Genomic DNA, 21,417 nt, shown 5'->3' on the forward strand with positions numbered 1-21,417 from the left:
TAAAACGCGCCAGCTCCATTACTGCACTGCTCTTGTTGGGCCACAACCTTCAGCATTCTGTGAAAATCCTGAGATCCACAATGTATCACTGGACAACAGCTTAATTGCAGCTACATTATTTTTTTATTTCTGTTATTTTTTTTTTATAATTCACCACAAGATTAAGCAAACAATATCCAGACTTGTTGTGTACCTAGAACTAAATATAGGAACAATTGTTACTTGTATTTTGTAATTGGTCACTCATTTTGACTAATTTCAGAATTAGCCATCACTGACGTATCATGTTTTATATTTTGTGTTTTTTTAATATTTCTCCAAGGCTTTTTTTTTTATTTTTTTTTTTACTAAAGGAGTTGTCCTCTACTAAGAAAACTCATTCTCATTCCCCATGTTTGCACTTGTTAAAATAAAAAAGTGTATACTCACCTCCCATGCGGGTGTTGTTCCAGCGGTGCAGGAGCTGTCCCAGCAGTGACAGCAGTCGCTTTCTCAGGGGACACATGAAGTTTATGTCACATGTGCCCAATCACTGTCCCTATCTTCAGACGTTTAAATAATGCACAGAAAGTCAGAGTTACGGCTAGTCGCTCACTTCCTGATGACTACTCATACGCCTGAAGAAGGGGAGAGAAATTGGTGGTGACTGGGCGCTGGACTCTCGTGATGTAACAACCTCATGTAAGCCCTGGTAATGTGACGTAACAACCTCATGTGAGCCCTGGTAATGCGACGTAACAACCTCATGTGAGCCCTGGTAATGCGATGTAACAACCTCATGTGAGCCCTGGTAATGCGACGTAACAACCTCATGTGAGCCCTGGTAATGCGACGTAACAACCTCATGTGAGCCCTGGTAATGCGACATAACAACCTCATGTGAGCCCTGGTAATGCGAGTGCCAACACCGCTGGAACAGCATCGACACAATGGAGGAAAACATGGCAGCTGAGGACCCTACCGGCTCCTAGCAGATTACAGGAGCAAAACTTTTTACTTTCTTATAAATAGCATTCGGTAATGAGGGGAAAAGTTTGGGTATCACTGCCCTAAAATATAATAATAAATTACCAGGATACTTTTAAATGATCCCTGAAGTCATTTCTTCTATACATGTTGGCTGCATGAAGGGTGCAAAAATATTTCAGAGCTTCGAATAGAAATTCTTGGCTCCGACCTTATAGGGCCTCTGTCAACACAGAATGACTGTTCAAACCAAGTACAAGAACTCTGTGAATCATGACGGGGCCAATCATGTAAATCCACCTTCCCACCTGCTTGTCTTCCTACTACCTCCGCCCTTCTCTTGCCCTATGAAGCTGGACAGGCAAACAAAGAAGGGCGGGTTGAGATTGCGGGAAAAGAGGCAGGTAAAAGAGTGTATTTAATTGATTGGCCCCGCCATGATGCACGAGTGCTTATTCTTGGTTTGAACATTCAAAGAGGTTATCTAGTCTAAAATGACAAGCTTGCAGTTACTGTGTGTACCTCTAGGTGACTGCAGACTTGTGACTCCTCACATCTCGCACACTGTGCACTGTGGAGAGTCTGTGGTGTCAGAGCCAGGAACGGCGGTCACATGGCCGCGAGTATGCGTTATGCATAATCCCGGCAACAATCCGACTAGATATACCTGGCCTCGCTCAAAAGGCGGTTCCCATTCTGGCCGGGATTATGCATAACACAGACTTGATGTCACATGACCGCTGTTCTCAGCTCTGACACTGGAGAATCTTCATAGCACACAGTGTGTGAGATGTGAGGTCACAGAGTGACTGCAGATTTGTTATATTACACCTCACAACCTTTTTAAAGAGGTTGTCCACTACTGGACAAACTATTCTCAATACCAGCATCCTGTAGAACAACAACAAAAAAGTACATCAAGGACTGGTGTTGCTCCTGTAATCTGACTGCTGTCTCTTCTTGTCATGTCAATTGACCTCTGCAAGCAATCAGTGACCACTGACTGAGTGCAGCGGTCATGTGAAATATCAATGTCATGTTACCACATGTCTGGGAGGTGAGTGTGCATTGAATTACAATTATCTGCAGGCAGGTGCTATTGAGAAGGGCTTGTCCGGTACTGAACAACCCCTTTAATAAAAGTAAATTGATCAAGCCCTTTAGAAAAATAAATTGATGCATTTATGTAAAATTTTAGATATAGAATAGAACTTAAATCTTAGATACTCACTCTTTATATAGAGATACGTCTAGGATACAAATTCCATGATAATCCGCTCCCTCAGAGATTGCTGGTAACAAAGTTCCCTACATCAGAGAATGATTTCATATTATCTCACATCTGAACGTCTGCCAAGACTCACCCGGTGCCTGATACACAATAACGGCTTCATTAAGTGCACTTTCCAGCCACTTGAAATGGCGAGGGCTATACAGACATATTCCGCACACTCTGAAGTTACATGTGGACTGATTTAAAAAATGTGCTGACTTGGTGTCACATAGGGACAGCGCTTATTCTTCCTACACTTATAAGTAATACAATTGAGTTGGATTTACGGACCATTGTAGCCAATTGCGGCAGCTCTCTATAGGTTCCAAAGCTGGATATTCTCTTCTCACCATGTTGTACTGCATTGTGTGTCACAACTGAAGATGATTGTGTCATTTTATGTCAATCTGAATTGCTTACACTAGCACCCTCTTCATGGTGGAAGTTGACCTGACCTCTTGTGCCACCTATTGAAAGTAGCAATCCTAAAAGTCAATATTGGCCCTTTTAAAGGCCTTGCCACATGACTTGGGATATGAAGCATATTTAAAAGGGAACCTGTCTAGTGGTTGATTATGCCCAAACTGCAGGCAGCATGAATCACAGCCTGGCTGCATGACCGCTATATAATAGGGAGAGACCTGTCAATCACCTAGGAGAGCTGTCCGGTGATGAAGCTGGACGAGTCTGGTCTGAGATCTTTAAAGTATATAGTTTCTGAAATGTCAGAGCATTTCAGAGAATAATATATCTGGCTGCAATCATGTAGCCGGGCGCCGGCTAGTGTCGGAGTTCAAGTGCATTACGTATCTAACCACTTGATCAAGCATCGCTGTGCTTGGGTACGCTCGGTGCTTGGCCCAGTGCAAGCCTTTTGCAGTGTCTGAATAGCTTACACTGGGGGTTAAATAAACGTTTTCAGATGTAGTGTGTCCCACATTAAAAAGGAAAAAACCTGCCTTCCCACCCCCAGAAGTGCACTGTTTATGGCTGGCGGTATGAGGGCTGTATGAGGGCGAACTGACCAAAGAAGTTCACGTCAAGTCCGGGTCCAGACCTGAACTTTATCTAAAGTCCAACTGAACCCGGCAAACCCGAACTTCACCAGGTCCGCTCATCTCTAATCATCATCACACATCTCTTACCATGTTTCTCGGAGGGGTGACAGGCAGAACCAAAAGGAGCACAGCACTAAGTGGCACACTTTTGCCCCTTTGTGGTATCTATCTGTTCCAACACTCAACTCTCACTGGTCAAGACTTCTAACTTGTCATTATGACATGTCAAAAGTTTTCTAAAACTGGAGAACATTTTTGATAATTGATTAACGAAATTGGTATTTTCCTATTAGTCCAGTTTCACACATCCATGGACCAGTCTCTCATTAGAAGAACCAGCCCAACCTGAGCGCACTGCTTCATTGGCATATATCAATATATAAAGCAGTGAGCTCAAGTCGGAAAACCCATCGGCCTGGCAAAGTCTTCCAATATGAGAATGATCCGCCTTCATAGATATGCTTTCTTTTGAATCCTCAAAATTTTGGGATCTCTGATTGTCGCCCTTGGATAGAACATCACCAGTGTCTTATTAGCTGTTACGTTTTTAGCTGTACAACCACTAAACTAACACATTTGTCAATTTCTCTGTAGTTTTCCGAAATACAAACTAAAAGCCTGCGGGTTGTGCACTTAGATTTTTATGAAAATGGTGTAATATTGCTTTACCAGCTGTGCATTTGCAGATTATACTGTAGCCCTATAGACATAGCAAGTTGATACATAATTGCAGCAGCAAATCTCCCAAATAAGGAGCTATTGTCTCCTAAGATGCCTAAGGCCGGAGGAGAACTAATTAAGTTGCCAAGCCTTTACTTCTGCCAAAGAGTTTCAGATAGAAATGATATCACTGTATCGTTGCCACTGTGAGCTTGTCCAGCAAATAAATCTTCTTGACACAGTTATGGCATCATTATATCACATGGATAATGGAATAGTCATGAATTCTGTTTAATGTATATTTCATGGCCTCCAAACGGCTACTGGAATTGATGATAGAAACAGCTGCATTCTCGCTAATTGACATGGTCTATGAGTTCCACCAATTTCGATTTAGTAGAAAAAAATGGAAGTTTAGTTGAAGGATACAACAGTTGTGTCTCGGATCATGTCCTAAACATTGTCTGCCTCTTGCCCTATTAATATATAATCATTTACTGTTCTTAAGATTTTGGAGCAGCTATGACTTTGGTCTGGCTTTAAAATTCTCCTGCGTAGTCAGGAGCCCAAGTGGAGGAGTTATCCAGAGCGACCAGTTAGGTTGCAGGTCTTAGATTCCAAATGGCCTCTGAATTGTAAGAGCTGGAATCTGATTGGTTGTCATGGGTAATGATTTTATTTATTGAAGCAAATATTTAGCCAACTGAAATTTAGCCCTAACCCCAACTTAAAGTGAACCAATCACCAGGATTTTCCTATATAAACTAAAGTGAATGCTATATTGGCGCTATCAGACTGATTCTATACATACCTTTAGTTGTCAGATTGGATATATAGTTTTTGAAATACAGGCAAGTAAAGTTAATTAAAGAAATGGACTGCTTTGTGATTGGCAGCAGCTGCCCAATAACTAATATGTGGTTGGGGCTTTGCTATCTATTCCCGCCCCTGTCAGCTGCCTGGCCTTTGTAGATGCTAGACTCTAAAAGGTTTGTCCAATTATCCAAGGGCTCCGTGAAAACTACTGGTCGAGCCAATGGCACTTGAGGTCTCTTCCAACTCTACCATTCTATAATTCTATGTTTCTCCCCACATGTCGACTGATCTGATCAGCCAATGTGCACCTAATAGTCGCGGGTGGATCTATGATCCACCCATGCCTGTTAACTAGTTAAATCCCTTGGTCAATCTTTGACAATGGAAATTAACACGTGTCGGCAGGGAACATTGTTCTGAACAGCGGAAGCAATTGGACAGTGTGACCTTCATGTCCCCTAAGGAGACAAGTAAAAATCATAATGTAAAAAAAAAAGTTTTTAAAAATATGAAAAACTAAAAAAAAAAACACAAGTTCAAATCACCCACCTTTTTCCTCATTTATTTTACAAATTTATGATTTTTTTATTCACCACTTAAAAAGAAAATAATCTATACATACTTGGTATGTACGAACTCATGCTGATCTGGGGAATAATAATGCCAGGTCAGTTTTACCATAGAGTAAACATGGTAAATAAAAAAAAAAAAGAAAAAAACAATCATAGAATTGCACTTGTTTTTGCAATTTCACCACACTTAGATTTTTTTTTCCGTTTTTCCAGTACAATAGGGGACAGAATGAATGGTGTCATTCAAAAGTACAACTCATCCCACAAAATAACAAGCTCTCATTTGGCTATATAGACGGAAAAGTAAAAAATGTATGGCTTTTGGAAGAAGGGGAGGAAAAAACAATAAAAACAAAAATCACCAGGGGGTGAAGGGGTTAAGCCTATTGCATTTGAGTGGCATCTCTACTTTTTATTTCTCTTTCAATTGTAGCAATTACAGTTAGTGATATGGGGAAACATAGAAACAACTTTGATAGTAAACTGAAACCACATCCTTTTTTAAAGTCAGTCAGTGCTATCTGCACCATTATAGGAAATCACACGGGTGCTGTGAATGCAGAGGATCTGACATATTTCTGAAATGCCACCTAATTATCTACTTTCCTGGCATCTCACCTATGTTTACAAATCTAACTGAACAGAACCGGATAGGAGTTACCCAAGACTACATAATGTGTTTGCTTAGGTGTTACCAAGAGATGTATTCATGGTCATTAGAAAGGGCAAAATGTACAGTCAGCAGATGAAGTTGTTTGCTTAAGGTGTGTTCGTGTACACTTGTGGCATGGCATGAGCTCCAAAGTTAAAAATACGGTAAATCATGTTTTATTTAGTCTATGGCTATAATAAATGATGACAGTAAAGTGCTCCGAAATGTTCACGGCATGCTAATCACTATGGCACAATTTTACTACATAACATTATCCACAATTGTATATTACTGTGAGTAGAGTGAGCCTGTCTATTCCAAACTATTCTCGAGTTTGGAAGATATCACCTATCCTTAGGAGAAGAGAACTTCTTTATCAATTTGGGTCTTGGGGTTGGTTGGAGCTAGAAATGCAAATCTACCGGGAGTGTGGAATCTTTCATCCTTTATAGCAGCTCAGTCATCCTCAAACGCCTATTCTCTAATCTTTATTCACAAGTGTGTAGAAGAAGGGATCCTTCTACCTGTTGGCGGATTGCACAGGATTTTATTGGAGTTGTGATATTCACAGCTCCATCAGGTGAGCAACATCTCACCCCACCCTTATTCTACCACACAGTGTCACCCTATGGGTGCTTGTCCCTTTTCTCTTTTTTTTTTTACTTTACTGATCCCCTGCCACTCTCGTTCCAGTGTTGCCTAGTGCCCCGCCAGTCTATGCTTCCTGCTGCAGCAATGAAATTTCATCACAGGAACATGTGATCACTGCAGCAGCTAAGCACTGGCTGTTGGGTCACCGCTGAAGCCAGTGATTGACTGCAGCAGTCACATGTCCCTTTAATGGAATGTTCTGTGCAGCAGAAAGTAGAGGCTCGGGAAGTGATAGGCCATCCCTAAGGATAGTAGTTTTCCTTTTTATCCCATTCTTTGCATTCTGAAGTGGACTACTTGTATGCTAGGCTCTGAACATCATGAACCCTTTATGAGAGGGTAGTTTGCAGCCTGTGCCGATGTGCCCATCATGTCTGATACTTAAATCTTGGTTGGTTGATTGATGATGACTGATCAGAATTTTGTGAATTCAGTTGAATGTGTAATGTGCAATTTTGCATGTCATTATATAGAATGAGCCTGATAGTGTTTTTGTATAGTAATGACCTCCTTACTACTTGTTTCCTCAGGTGAAAGGCCCTTTGAGTGCAGCTGGGAAGAGTGCAACAAGAAATTTGCCAGGTCCGATGAACTCGCCAGACACTACCGCACTCATACTGGAGAGAAGAAGTTTGGCTGTCCTATCTGTGAAAAGCGCTTCATGCGAAGTGACCACCTGACTAAGCATGCCCGGCGCCACGCCAACTTCCAGCCCAGCATGCTTAAGGGGCGAGGTGGTATCAGCTCCAGAAATGGCTCTGTCAGCGACTACAGCCGTTCCGATGCATCCAGCCCTGCTATAAGCCCAGCAAGCTCCCCTTAAAACTACTTGCACTGGACATTAGCACTTTGCTTCTGCTAATGTAGGACACTTTGGGAAATGAACTTTTTCTTACCAACATTTTACTTTTTTTTTTGTATTATTATTTTTTGTTTGTCCATTTATAAGTGGTTTGAAGATGGCTTAATTGAGATGACTAGAACAAATCCCAGTTACCAGTCTAAGGATAAACTTCCAGATTTCCTTACTCTTACCTTTCCAAACATTCTTGGCTGCCTTTCTCTTGGATTTCCAAAATTCTCTTAACAAATCTGTTTTGGATCTCCAGAATTATACAGGTTTCTCTGTCCTGGATCTTCAGAATTCAGTACTTCCTCAGTTGTCTACCTCCAGATTTCCATAAATTTTCTATACTATAATCTTACCTCTATGAACCTATACTCTCATCCTTCTCTGTGTCCACCACTATGAGTCTCTTTACCAGTCCTGAACTCCATTTTTTTTTTTTTTTTCATTTTCTACTTGGAATATCTCCAAAGCCCATTTCTTACAACCCACATTCCTACCTGCTATATCTCATGTTTGTCTGAAATTCATCAAAAGATGAATATATTCTTCCATAAGGACAAAGAATGGTATATGAAATGATTTTCTTCACCTCAGGACTCCGAAAACTTGCACAAGAGTGTTGGTCCACAGCTTGCAGTTCTACAATGTTGACTCTCTTCTTCAATATTGCCCCCTCTCAGGGATTGTCCATCGGTTTTAAGAGTACAATGAAGTCACACCTTTACTACAGCCTTATACTATGTGAGGTCCTACTTTTTTTTTTTGCACTTAGATTTTCATTTTGTATATGTGCACAAATGGGAAGTGCCAGTGGTAGGATACCGTGCCCATTTTGTGTGGTGGTAATTCTGGTTTTGTCTTAGATCACCGTTTTCTGACTCCGATGTGTATGTTCCTCCTAGCCATGTCCACACGTTACACCCATGTATGTCCCCTGTGTGGAGGATTTTGTTCAGTGTATAGTTATTGGTCTCAGTTGAATTTTTTCTACAAAGACTGAATCTTAATGCTCAAGGGCTGTACTGTAATCTCGACACGAGCATTATGTTTTACAGTTTCTTCTATAGATTCCAAGCACTTTTTTTCTTTTCACTAAGTCATAAAGAAATAGAGCCTCTTACCAAGTCACTAGTGATAAGTGCCTGAGAAAGCAGCACTGCCAGTGGGAATGCTTCCGTGGTTGCTGGCCATCAGCACCCCACCAGTGGATCTGCATATGATCATCCCGATCATGCACCACTATGTTTTTAAAACTTTTTTTTCATATGGTTATAAATGCAGTGAAACCTTTCGGAGACAACCACCATTTATTGCATCTGAAAATGGTCTTCTAGAGCCCTGGCCTCATCAAAGAAGATGGTCTGTATGCTTTAATTAATGAAACTAAAAATTTGGTCTAGGTGGTCTTTCGGAGAGGTTCCATTGTATTTGTGTCTAAAAATAAAAAAAGTTGCCCAATATTATATGAATAAAGCATAGTCAAGTTTTATTAATACATTTTTCAACTTTCTAATTCACTTTTGTGCTTCAACAGATCACCATTTTAAGATATCTGCTTGCTGCCAGTAAATGTAAACTTCATTGCTTGCATGTAGAACAATAACGTCCATCGCGGCCTACTTTCACATAGCTGCCGCTTGTTACAGGGTAATAACTACAAACCTAAAGTCTTTTACTGGAAAGACTTGTGCCATTGTTATGCTTGGCTTAAAGTTGCCGTACACATAAGATGGCGTTCAGCCTCACCATACTCGGCTGTCTCTTCCATCCTTGGGAGTACTCGTTCAGTCAAACTCATGTGTTCTCTATGGCCGCTGCCAGGGAAGCAATACAATCAGCAGCCCAAAATCAAACATGCCCGATTGAGATCGTCCAGCGCCCCCATACACATTAGATGGCGGTCAGCCCAACGATGCTTGCCTGGCTTTTCCATGCATAGGAGCGTTCGTTCAGCCAAGCTCCTGTGTTCTCTATGAGATAGCCACTGCCAGACAACTTTGCCATGGAATAAATACAATCAGCAGTCCAAAATCAGACATACCCGATCAAGATCATCCAGCACCCCATACACATTAAATAGCGGTCAGCCCAACGATGCTCAGTTGGATCTTCAATACACAGGAGCACTTTCTCAGCCAAGCTCGTGTGTTCTCTATGAGATAGCCGCTGTTGGACAACTCTGCCAGTGGGTTATCTCCAGGGAAGCAATACAATCAGCAGTCCAAAATGGGACATGTCCAATCGAGATCTCCACCGGCAGTTGTCCAGCCCCCCCATGCTTATTAGAGTGTTGGCCTATACCCGTCAATATCGGCGGCTTAAAGCTGACACTGGTCTAATGTGTATTGGGGGGGCTTTACACAGGATTGCCTGGACTGCAGTGAATAGCTCAGACAAGACAGGTTTTCAGCCTCTTCATGTAAATGGTGATTTCTGTCACTAACTGCAAGCAAAAATCTTGAAAATGGGAAAGAATAGAAAAATTCTTTTGGAAAGTTCAGAACTTTTAATTTTACAATGATTAATGAGTAATTGTTGCTCTGGCAACACTGAAATTGGCAAGAATAGTCAATTCTACTAGATCACATCAAAATTAAAATGTGACAGAATTTTGTTTTTAAATGGACTCCCTAATTAGAGCAGCATAAAGGAGTGACAGGCAATCTGTCTGATTTCAGTGACCTGTCACTTATGTATTACTGTTGTCAGCACACAATGACTGTACAAGCCAAGCACAGATGATCACGCCTGCAGACTGGCCAAACACTTCAGGGCACCTTCCCACCTACTTTTCCAACTATCTCCACCTCCCTTTTCCTTCATTGACAGTTCTGACTTTACAGGAGCCATAGAAGGGTTGATATAGATGGAAAAGACACAAATGGGAAGGTTCACTGAACTCTTCAACCACCCAGGGGAGCACTGGGCACCTGTGCTTGCTTTGAACAGTCATTTTGTGCTGACAGACTTCCATTAAGTATTTTTAGAGCACCTACTCTCTTTAATACTTGCAGCACACTGACAGAGAAGAGTCACACTTATCCATGTACTGTCGCTTGAGTGGTAGCTTAAGAATTAATTTTATCTGGTCATGCACTGCAAGGATTAAAGGGAAATCTGTCAGCAGGTTTTTGCTATTTAACTTTAGAGAAGTATAGTGTAGAGACAGAGAGCCTTATTCCATGGCCTTGTCACTTATTAGGCTGTGTGCTGTGGTTCCAATACAATCGGTGTTTTATCAGCAGGAGATTATCTTTGCCTGAATACATGTCACAAACAGACCAGTCAGGCTAATCTGTGTAACCACACCCCTACCACTGATTGGCAGGTTGCTGACAACTAAGAGTGTGTTCAGGAAGTTGTCAGTCAGCAGTGTGAGTGGGGCTAAACAGGGCTCAGTATTCTGATCACTGCTAGATCTACATCAAACAAGCAAGGATTCTATCAAACCTGCACCAAGAAGCCCAGTAAATAACACATCGCTTGAGTCGGGCTCCCTTTCTCTACCTCATGTTGCCATCAGATTCCATAACAAAATCTGGTGACACATTCCCTTTAAGAAGTAATCTACTGTACTTAAAACTACTTGAAATTAGTTAGTGATGGGTGAATAGTAACTATCCGTGTTTGGATTATTTGTAACGAATCCCAAAATGCTATTCCGGTATTCGTCACAAATAACGAACCTAATGCAAGTCAATGGGGAACCCGAGCATTTCTCTTGCCGAGACAAATACTGGAATAGTACTAGGCTCTTTAGTAAGCATTATCCGAGCACGAATAGTTACTACCATATTCGCCCATCACTAAAATTAGCACTTAAGAGACATGACGCCAAACTCGGAGTGGCTGCCACTACTTTATGCTGTTCTCAGTGAGTCACATGTTCCCTCTAAGAATAAATTCACACAATGCTTTTTTGCAGCATTTTGTTTACACATGAAAAATACATAGTGGTGGTAGGAAAAACGCCGCATACATTTCACCACGTGAAAAATTTTAGAAATCTCATTTATTTGGAATTTACTTTTTTTGGGTGCACGAAAAAATGCAGCAAAAATGCTAAGTGTGAGCAGGGCCTTAGTGACCAATCCTATCGATCCAACGAACACGGCAATAAGGTTAGTCTGAATTTTATGCCCTGCCGCCTGCTGTTGTCGGATTGGGTGTTAAGTTGGATTCCTGTATATGCCAGTCATTTAGAAAACTGCACAGAAGCTGATTGGTATGAGAATATCTTACAAGGTATTGCTGCTTACTCACAAGTTTGATCAAACGTGTCTAGGAAGCTGGTGCTCCTATGGTGGGTGCATCCTTATCCAAGGTTTGGCATTATTATTTTGGACTAGACCCGGGCTACATGTTTTCATGGCATCAGGTGGCAGCTGGTACTGCACAGTGGGACGCCCCATCTGTAGATGCCTAAAATATCACATTCATCCGGTTATCAATCACATCTTATGGTTGGATGTGAATGACTAGATCCTAACCTCCCACAACTCCGGTCCGGAACGAGCCGTGTACCTCGGGTCTTACAGACTAGTATAGGGCTGATCACATCTGTATCAAATGGTTTATATGCATTTAACTGCTTCAGCTTCACTACTAATAGGTATTGCACTTTGGGCTTTTGAGTGTGTTTGTGTGTTTCTATATAAATATATATAAATCTATATAAATCTATACATATCTATACAACAGTAAACTGCAATATGGCTTTGTAGCAGGATCTATGAAGCCACACTTTGAATTTTCTGGTTTTCACTTACCCTGTTGCATTTTACCACTCTGTAGTCTAACAAATCATGAGCTTACTTTATGTTTGTTTTATAATGTGGTAGAAAAAGTAAAAAAAAAACTATAGATCATGTGAAATGCTTAGAGCCTTAATGTCTTATTGTTGGTAATCTGTTTGTGACTTGTGCATTGGGTGCAGGGAACGCATATTATCGTATATAAAATGTTCGTTTCACCATTATTGTACATACTACTACGTCATCACCAAGACTATACAGATAGTCGCACAGAAAAGAAATGGACGTTTACTATAGCAAATATTAAGGATATTCTTAAAGGTGTATTTTCAAAGTCTACAGTTATCCCTGCGGGTCCGTCCCCTTGGACCATCATTGATCCGGAGGCGCTCAGTTGTCCCAACACTGCCAGAAATAGCTAAGCGCTGAACTAGGCTTTCTCAGCAGAGCCCTCTTCTACGGATTATGGTGGTCCCAGAATCAGACCCTCCCCCAGAATTTAGTAAGTTATCCTCTATATGGATATGGGATAATGTCTGATTCTGGAAATAAACCTTTTAAAGTGGATTACCAACAAAAAGAATAAAAAACAAAAGATTTTTCGAAGAGTCTTAACTGGTTATTAAGAGATATTTTACACAATTACCCGTCTTCTACTTGATTGAATATTTTTTATATACAGGTATGGGGGTTTATTATCTGCAATGCTTGAGACAAAAAAAATAAAAGAGTTTGGAATACCAGACCTACCTTAACCTACATTTGCCTTAGATTTTCTCACTTAGTATTATTTTAACAATACGACAATAATAGTAACAATACTAGAACATGCTCATTCAATGTAATCTCAAACATTTTGCAATAATTTCCTTTTTGTCAGTACCATATTTCAGAATTAATAAGAAACCCCATGCTTGTACATACCTGACATCATTTACAGTTAGAAATTTTGGCAAAGCTCTTGGTCGATTTAATTCATGCCTAATGTTTTATACACACCCAAATATAACAGGAGACCATCAACTTTTAGATATCCAAAAATCCAACTGCTCTCTATGGCTATGTTCACACACAAATCCGGTTGGTTTTTAACTGAAAAATACTCCAGGGAACATCTTTATTTTTGGGGGGAGTTTTAGGAGTTTTTCCTTTCCTGAAGCTTTTGGATCAGTTTTTTTTTTCCTGCAGCCTTTTTTGATTAGACCGTTCCAAGTTGGAACAGATTCCATCAGGAATCTACTTCCGAGAAGTGAGATTATTTTTTTTTTCCAATAAGCATTTTTTTAAAACCTCTTCATGATACAAATTGCTCAAAATACTCCACATATGAACTTACAGAAATGAATAGCAGGATTTTACAAGCAGTTTTTGAAGAGGCTTTTGTAAGCGGGAAAAACTCCTGGGAAAGCTCAATGTAAACATTCCCTTTATAAATCTTATTGGGCACCAATATATTACAGTTATCAGTCTCGCTGGTCTCCTGTAACTTACTACAATCTGAACATACTGTGCTAGCAAAGTGATGGACAAACTGGGTTTACACATTGTGTTTAAGCCCTACGTTTGCGGTACACTTCCGGAAAAGTTAAAATTTACATCAACTGTATCAATATGGCTTTGAAATGAAATGTAGCAACACTGGAAATAAAATTGTCATTCATGGATCTAGAACTAGATTGGATGAATCTAGTTTTTGTGATAAATTATTAGTATTTTACGCTACAGGTAAATAATGTATTTGGAGGCTAAACCAAGAGTGAAACATTGTACTTTATGATGTTTCACTTTTTCTCAGTTTAATTTTTCTGGTAAACCTCAGTCCATTTTTTTACTTCTTAAAACTGGCTTAGCCCTCGAAATACAGTTGTGCTTCCTATTTATTGTAAAGCAAAAAATTAGTTCATCAGAAAATGAAAACAAAAATCTAAACTTTCTAGGTGAAACGTACTTTATGGTGTTTCACTTTTTCTCAGTGTAATTTTTCTGGTTAACCTCAGTCCATTTTTTTTACTTCTTAAAACTGGCTTAGCCTTCAAAATACATTTGTTCTACCTATTTACTGTAAAGCAAAAAATGAGTTAGTCAGAAAATGAAAACAAAAATCTAAACTTATTTCTAGATGTATCTTTTGGGTGCACCCAACATGGTTTGTATTAATAAAGCCACGAGTTTTGTCTAATAAAATTTCACCATATTTGTTCTATGCATGTACAAGATAGCAAATAGACATCATGTGAACTTAACTACGTGCTATCCCTCATGTCACAGGGAAGATATTGTTAAATACAAACAAAACATGAAAAATTTGTAATGTAAAAGTGAAAAATCCCCTTGTGACACCAAGATTGGGGCTTTTTTGGACCAGCATTTTTTCAAAAATTGCTCTTTTGAGCACTGGAAATAGATATAGGCATTGGCGGTAATAATCCGATTATAGGTTTACCTTGATTTCTTTATTCATTGAGTATTGCCGCTTTATTTGAATAAATGCTGCTCTTAAAGGGTCCTTAGAGGGTAAAAATGTATATTTTACAAGTAAGACAACATAATTTGCATGCCGAGTCTGTCAATATATGTTGTAAAGTATGTATAACCTTTTTTTTTTCCTTTCAAAGTGAAATGTTCTGCAGAGTGGCCATTTTACGTATATAAAGCAATTCTAAAGAGATATTTTACAAAGAAACAATAATTAACCAATATTAGGGCATTGATACCTAGCATTCCATAGACTTTATATTTGGGCATTCAGGTTCCTTTTATATTTATCAAAGCAGGCATTTTGTGCAATCTCGATCTTACTAACCCTTCCTTATAATACAGATTGTTTTATTATAAGATAAGTTGCTGTGGTTTTACTTTCTGTTGATTTTTTGTGACTATTTTTGTTTCTTTGTGATTTATTTTAAGTTACTATTTTGTTTGTTTTTTTTCCAGCAGTATTTCTCCTGTTAACGGTTTACGTTTGTTTTGTCTCTTTAAAAGGGAGCTGTTAGGTCTGTCTAAAGCGATGAACCATGGTGGTAGCAAAATGTATGTGGCTATATGACATTCCAACAGACAGGGAATATTGCATGCAGGGAAAATATATGTATACTTGTGTATTATTATTATTAATAATTTTTTTTAGTAAGTACTTACTTTAAGGCATCAACAATATTCGGATTTTAGTTTTGCATTGAAGCCGCATGTGTAGCATTTTAGGTTTCTTTTTTTGTTCATGTTCTAGTTTGGGTTGATACATATATATAGTAAAAGGCATTCCTCTTATTTAGGTCGTCAGTGACTGTCTTGAAAGGCTTGTAGTTTTGCATTATATAAATCTGTAAGAAAAATAAAGCATTGTTTGCAGTAGGCACAGTAATGTTAAATGTCATCAGAAATGTTTGTGAAATATATAGGTAATTTTTAGAAATCTACCTGTTTTTCTATCGGATAATGACAAATTAATACTTATATAGGATGTGTATATAGCTTGATGGTAATCATACCACGACGATAGATTGATCCATGCATTCATCCTATTGAGGATAAACAGTCTAATGTGATATTTTCTAAGAAATCCATAAGTGCAATATTACTCAAGAAGAAAAAAAAGATCCTTCATAGATGAAATGAAATGATATCTTCAAGGGGTTATCTACAAAAGAAACCACCCCTCTACATAAATGCCGTTAGGGCATGCATAGGTGATAGGGACCTGTTAGTTAAAGCAGACAGACATTTTATCGGCAGGTCTCTAGAAAGTAATCGGACTGATTTCAACAGTTGCCGTGGCGTGATCTGAAAAAAACTCACGATGGGCGATGGGGCTGTAACGAAAAAAATCCCGTGGGGCTGATAGGAACACAACATTGATGTCCCATGTAAAAAAAATAAAAAATACGACATGCTCCAATCATACTGTAAATTATGGAGCATCCACCTTTTGGAACTAGTCATTCACTCAATCTCTATTTTTGGTCTCACTTACAACATATCTGTTGCCACAAAGAAATTGATAGTCCGATTGACTACTGTTGTAGAATTGAGGGTGCAGGCTACAGAGACCTGAAGATGACACTCATTGAAAAAAGTGTCGTCAATATATCCCTTTATTACCATGTCTAAACACAACAGACATCTACAGTTTATTAATTGTTTTGTGATGATACATTGAATATAATTCAAGTACATCAATACAATGTCTCATATCTTTGGTTATACCATGTATATAGTGTTTACTTGGAGATGTTGAGAAACCTTCAGCACATCTTCCTTCTGGTTTCCATAGCTCTTGAAAAATAGGGTTTTTCAGCACAATGTTGTACACATTTCTAGAACTTGTTTTATCACTAACAAATCCATTTTTTTCAGGGACTACACCACCCACTTAAAGTACTACTGTTCTGTTATGTAGCAAGGGGCCTTGTAGGCCTACCAGGCCTAGGAGCCTTGGGGATGAGTGAAATCTCTGTACTCCATATTGTTATGCCACTGTAAGAGATTGGCAGAGCCAGTGGACACTCTCATACATATTTGAGATTTGTCTATAATACAGTTAGCGCTACTCGGGTCCACGTGGACCAAAATAATATATCTATATATATATATATATATTTACTGAGGGACTGTGTCTGCCTTGTATTAATTATAGCATCTAATAGATGCCCTCTTTTCAGAATAGATTCACTCCATACTATAAATCTGCTATAATCCTTCTGAGATAGAAGAAACTAAATACAGTAAAAAAAGACTAAATTATAGACACAAATCAGTTTTACTCATGACATGAAAGGTCAGAAATCCTAATTATGGTAACTCCCCCAAGTTATAGTCTCATTTTTAGGGGAAAAACGCGACCTAAAGAACTCTCTAAAAAGCACAATAATATCAATCCTCGTCTCTATAAAATGTAATTGAAGGCTTCACAATACCAGCCCTTTCTTCTGCCGTTGATTTTGTAGTCCCTACCGGTATAACTGTGGATCTAACTTCAGTACTGAGGCTGAATGCCCAACAGCTGTCCATAGCAATATAATAAGATCTCTGGAAGCAGTTCTGTAAACTTTCTTAAAAGTGTTGCCCAGCCTTATGATATTGATTTCCTATCCATGGGATAGGTCATCACTCAGTAACAAATCAGTGACGGTCTGACTCCTGGCATCCCCACCGATCAGCTGTTTTAAGTTCTGGCTGGATGTAGACAGTGAACAGTGGCAGAATAGTGTGGCTCTGTTCACTGTTTAGTGGCCATTGCTCAGCTTAGCTCCTACTAAATTGATTAAGAGCTGAGCTGCAGTTCTTATAAACGGCCACTACACAGTGAATGGAGCCATAAGATAGATCATCAATATCATAAGGGCAGACAGCCCCTTTAAGGACCAAATATATATGGGCTATTTAGCAGAATATCATAAATTGAAGAATCATCACTTGAATTAAACTCCTTGTTCTTCACACATACAATGAGTACACAGAATGTACTTCTAGTTAGGAGACTATATTATGGCAAACTGTGATTAAAACGTAACCTTTAATAAACTCTTAAAAACCGAGTGTAAACAAAGTGTAAACAACACTCAAGGTGACTAAAATACCACACAAAATATGTAAACCATACACAGCATTGATGTTTATATGGGTGAGATCAATCCATTTTTGTATTTTCATTGTGAGTGTGGTCTCTTTATGCCCCCCTTTTTGTTGTAGGCCCTGATTTATACATGTTTAGCCCCACTGGGTATGAAAATAGAAGGTCCTATCAGTGGTCATATATCCTTGGATCATGTACTTTGTATGTTTGTCATTTCTTTAGGTGTTTACAGAGCAACTATATGCCATATGAAAATCAATGCTGTGTATGCTTTACATATTTTGTGTGTTTTTTTAATCACCTCAAGTGTTTACACTTTGTTTACACTTGGTTTTTAAGGGTTTATTAAAGGTTAAGTTTTAATCACAGTTTGCTATATCTATTCCTTATCCCTGTGAGGTACTTTGATAACAGTGTTTTGGGGTTTCCCCATTCTGGTTGCTTTTTCTATATTTTGAGACTATATTATAGAATTGCTGAGTAATTCTCATTAGCTGTTTGAGCGATCCAATTTAGATCCAGGCCTTAATCATGTTCCCTGATTATGCTCTGCTATCCATCAACTGGCCATCCTATCTGTAGTGTGTTCATGAATTCTCAGGGAAGCCATGGTAATTCGAACTTCCCTTAGAAATCCAATAAAGTAAACCCATAATAATAATAAAAAGAAATAAACCCATGTAAACACGGGGATAACATACAAACTCCTTTCAGATGTTCTTGGGGGGATTTCAACCCAGGACCCCAGCGCTGCAAGACTGAAGTGCTAACCACTGAGCCACCGTGCTGCCCATTAATAATGCTGTTCTAAAAGTGGGCAGTATGTTATAGAGCGGATAAACCTACAAAGATATAACCAGACATTTGAAGGCCCAATGCATAAAATGTCTGTTTTCAAAGCCATCATGTGTCGTATGTAATATTGGTGTCTACCTATGTGACACTCAGCCGAAAGGATTCATTAGGCTACATTACTGGTTGGAGCCTCTGCTTCTGCGCCTCCTACAACTATGCCCGTGAGTGTATTACATATTGCACAATTTGCAAATTTGGGAATGAGGTCAGACTACAGATGAAAAATACCTCAACATGTCAGGTTCACCTTAAAGGCAGCTATGCACATTAGATGGCTGTTGGCCGAACAATGTTTTGGCCAATCAATCAGCCGATGGCCGTCTCTCCCATATGCAGGAGCGCTCCTGTGTTCTGTTTGAGAAAGCTGACAAAAGACATCTCTGCCAACGGCTTAACTATGGTAACACAATGGGATCAGCAGTCCGAAATCAGACATGGCTGATCAAGATCTTCCTCAACGATCAGTTGGCCAGCACCCCAATGAACATTAGAGTGTGGGCCGAACCTGTTGCTATCGGTGGATGTGTGTATGACATTAGTCTAATGAGAATGGGGATCTTATGTCTTGTACATCTAATGAGAGTAATTCCATGTTTAATAAGCAATTCATTAATATATCTGCAAAGCAGCAATCCTGATAGCATTGTAAATATGCATATCAAAATGCTTTAAGGGTTACATTAAGAGTTTGTTCTGTCTTTAGTCTTCAGGAACAAACGGATGCCCTCCTCCCAACTTCCTACTTGCCAGGGGATGGTGGCTCGTAAGTACTGACAGTTTGCACCAAAGCTTTAACCGCTGATCTGAACGGTTGCCTCTCTGATGCTGCATCAGAGAAGTACAGAGATGTTGAAGCTAGCTGGATTCAGCGATCTGGCCAGCTCCAGAGCAGCATTTGCAAGTTCTATAGCATAGGGCTTGTAAGTGCTGCACTCCTTGCCTAAAGGAGCCACAACTGATAGACTCTAAAGGAGGCCAGTTACCTAGGATACAAGCAGTAACCTATATAATTAATGAGAGGGTGTTTGATAAGTGGTAAAGTGCCAATGTTTATTTTATATTTACAAGCACTTTGTAATTTTACCCATATAAGAAGATGAGACAACCCTTTTAAATATATTTAATTATTCTACATGTAAAAAAAAGTAAATAAAAGGTTTAATTATAATCCTGAAAACCTTGGCTAATAAGCTTATGGTGATATTTACAGCTAGTGGTAAAAAGGTAAAAAAATGCACAAATTTGTGGACAATCAAGCAGATTTTAAGTGTATTAAGAAAAAAAAAGAAATTGCAAGAAAAAGCTTTAAAGTCAAGTATAAGGCCACTGGTTTTAGTGTTAGGATGCCATGGTCATTTCAGAGTTGTTAGGTAAAACCCCAATATATTGTAATAGGAATCAGTTCAGTTACATATGGGAGCAACCTAGGTCTACCGGGTATTTCCCATCGGCAATCTGAAGCATCCATCAACAGGATACTGCCTATTTATGACTGCCTTTATTTTCTCTATGCAATGTACACACAGGCTGCCATGATTCACTTTAAACTTAGATGACACGAAGGTTAAATGATCGCAATAACTTGATACATATTTTACTTCACTGAATATTTTCAGGAATATTCTTCCACTGGATGATATCCATAAAGTCGAACTGACCTGAGAGATGGGACCAAAGAGGCACTAGATTTAAATATATGAGGGATAACTATATATGACTTTGTATGTAGACGGTCTGATCCTTTGTAGACCGTAACGTGACTCTTTCCATCCCAGCTACAGTTGACTATGAAATGGTGGCTACCACAAGACAAAATCACCGTGAACAACAGTAACAATGAACCAAACTAACACACTTAAAATAGGATTCATTCATTTCTGGACAACATAAGTAAAAAAAATTATTACATTACATACAATATGAATTTCTTTACACATATGGGCATTATTCTAGAAATTAATAAAGCCAAATGAATTATTTTTACACTTGGGACCCATTGTTACTGGGGAATCAATGTAGAAAAAATCTTCAATTTTTTACTAATCAAGGTCTAATAAAACATGTGAAAATTTAGTTAAATCCCCTCCTTTTTATACAAATGTAACTCCCCAATATATACAAATTCAATAAAGCCAAATCCCTCTTCTATACATACTCATCAGCACTGTACAGTATACCTGTATACTTTTGATATAAACTTGAATTTTTTGCATATATCCTTGAATTTCTGCCTTTTTGGGTGATAAAAGTTATAATTTTGCAGTTTAAGATGTTTTTGTAAAAATAATAAAGCAATCCTAAGTTAGGAGTCATTTGTATAGTTATAATTTGTAATTTTTTTTTGCATGTATTACTTACATTTTCATTTTTTTTGTGTTATAACGAGTCCTTTCATATTAAGATTTATGCAATGTATACTATTTCATTTTTATATAATTTTAGATTTTCATTTTTAGTTTTATGGTTTCTCCATTTAATAAAAGTACTTTTTATGCACAGTCGTACAAAAAGTGGCTTGTTGTTTTTGTTCATTCTGTAATTTCCTTTTTTACGTTTATTTGGCATTAACTTTTATTTTATAACATAATTGCCATATGATATTGTTTATATTATAAGTGTCTGTATACCCGTGTTAGGAAATAACTAGATTCATTCACATGAGCATTCAAAACACTTCTTTTTTTGTGAAGAGGTAAAATTTATAGGGCATGTAAACTTCAATTTTATCCTATTGAATT

At 38.6% G+C, this 21,417-nt stretch overlaps 1 protein-coding gene across 1 annotated transcript in view; it reads left to right on the forward strand.

The window, feature by feature from the left end:
• Positions 1 to 21,087, forward strand: part of KLF13 (KLF transcription factor 13) — a 125,343-nt gene extending 104,256 nt beyond the window's left edge. Inside the window, exon 2 of the mRNA XM_075345681.1 lies at positions 7,179 to 21,087. Coding sequence (XP_075201796.1) covers positions 7,179 to 7,471 — 293 coding nt within the window. The 3' untranslated portion in view covers positions 7,472 to 21,087. The remainder of the gene's footprint in view (positions 1 to 7,178) is intronic.
• The last annotated feature ends 330 nt before the right edge of the window (positions 21,088 to 21,417 follow it).

This window comes from Anomaloglossus baeobatrachus, chromosome 4, assembly GCF_048569485.1.
Source record: "Anomaloglossus baeobatrachus isolate aAnoBae1 chromosome 4, aAnoBae1.hap1, whole genome shotgun sequence".
Lineage (NCBI taxonomy): Eukaryota > Metazoa > Chordata > Amphibia > Anura > Aromobatidae > Anomaloglossus > Anomaloglossus baeobatrachus.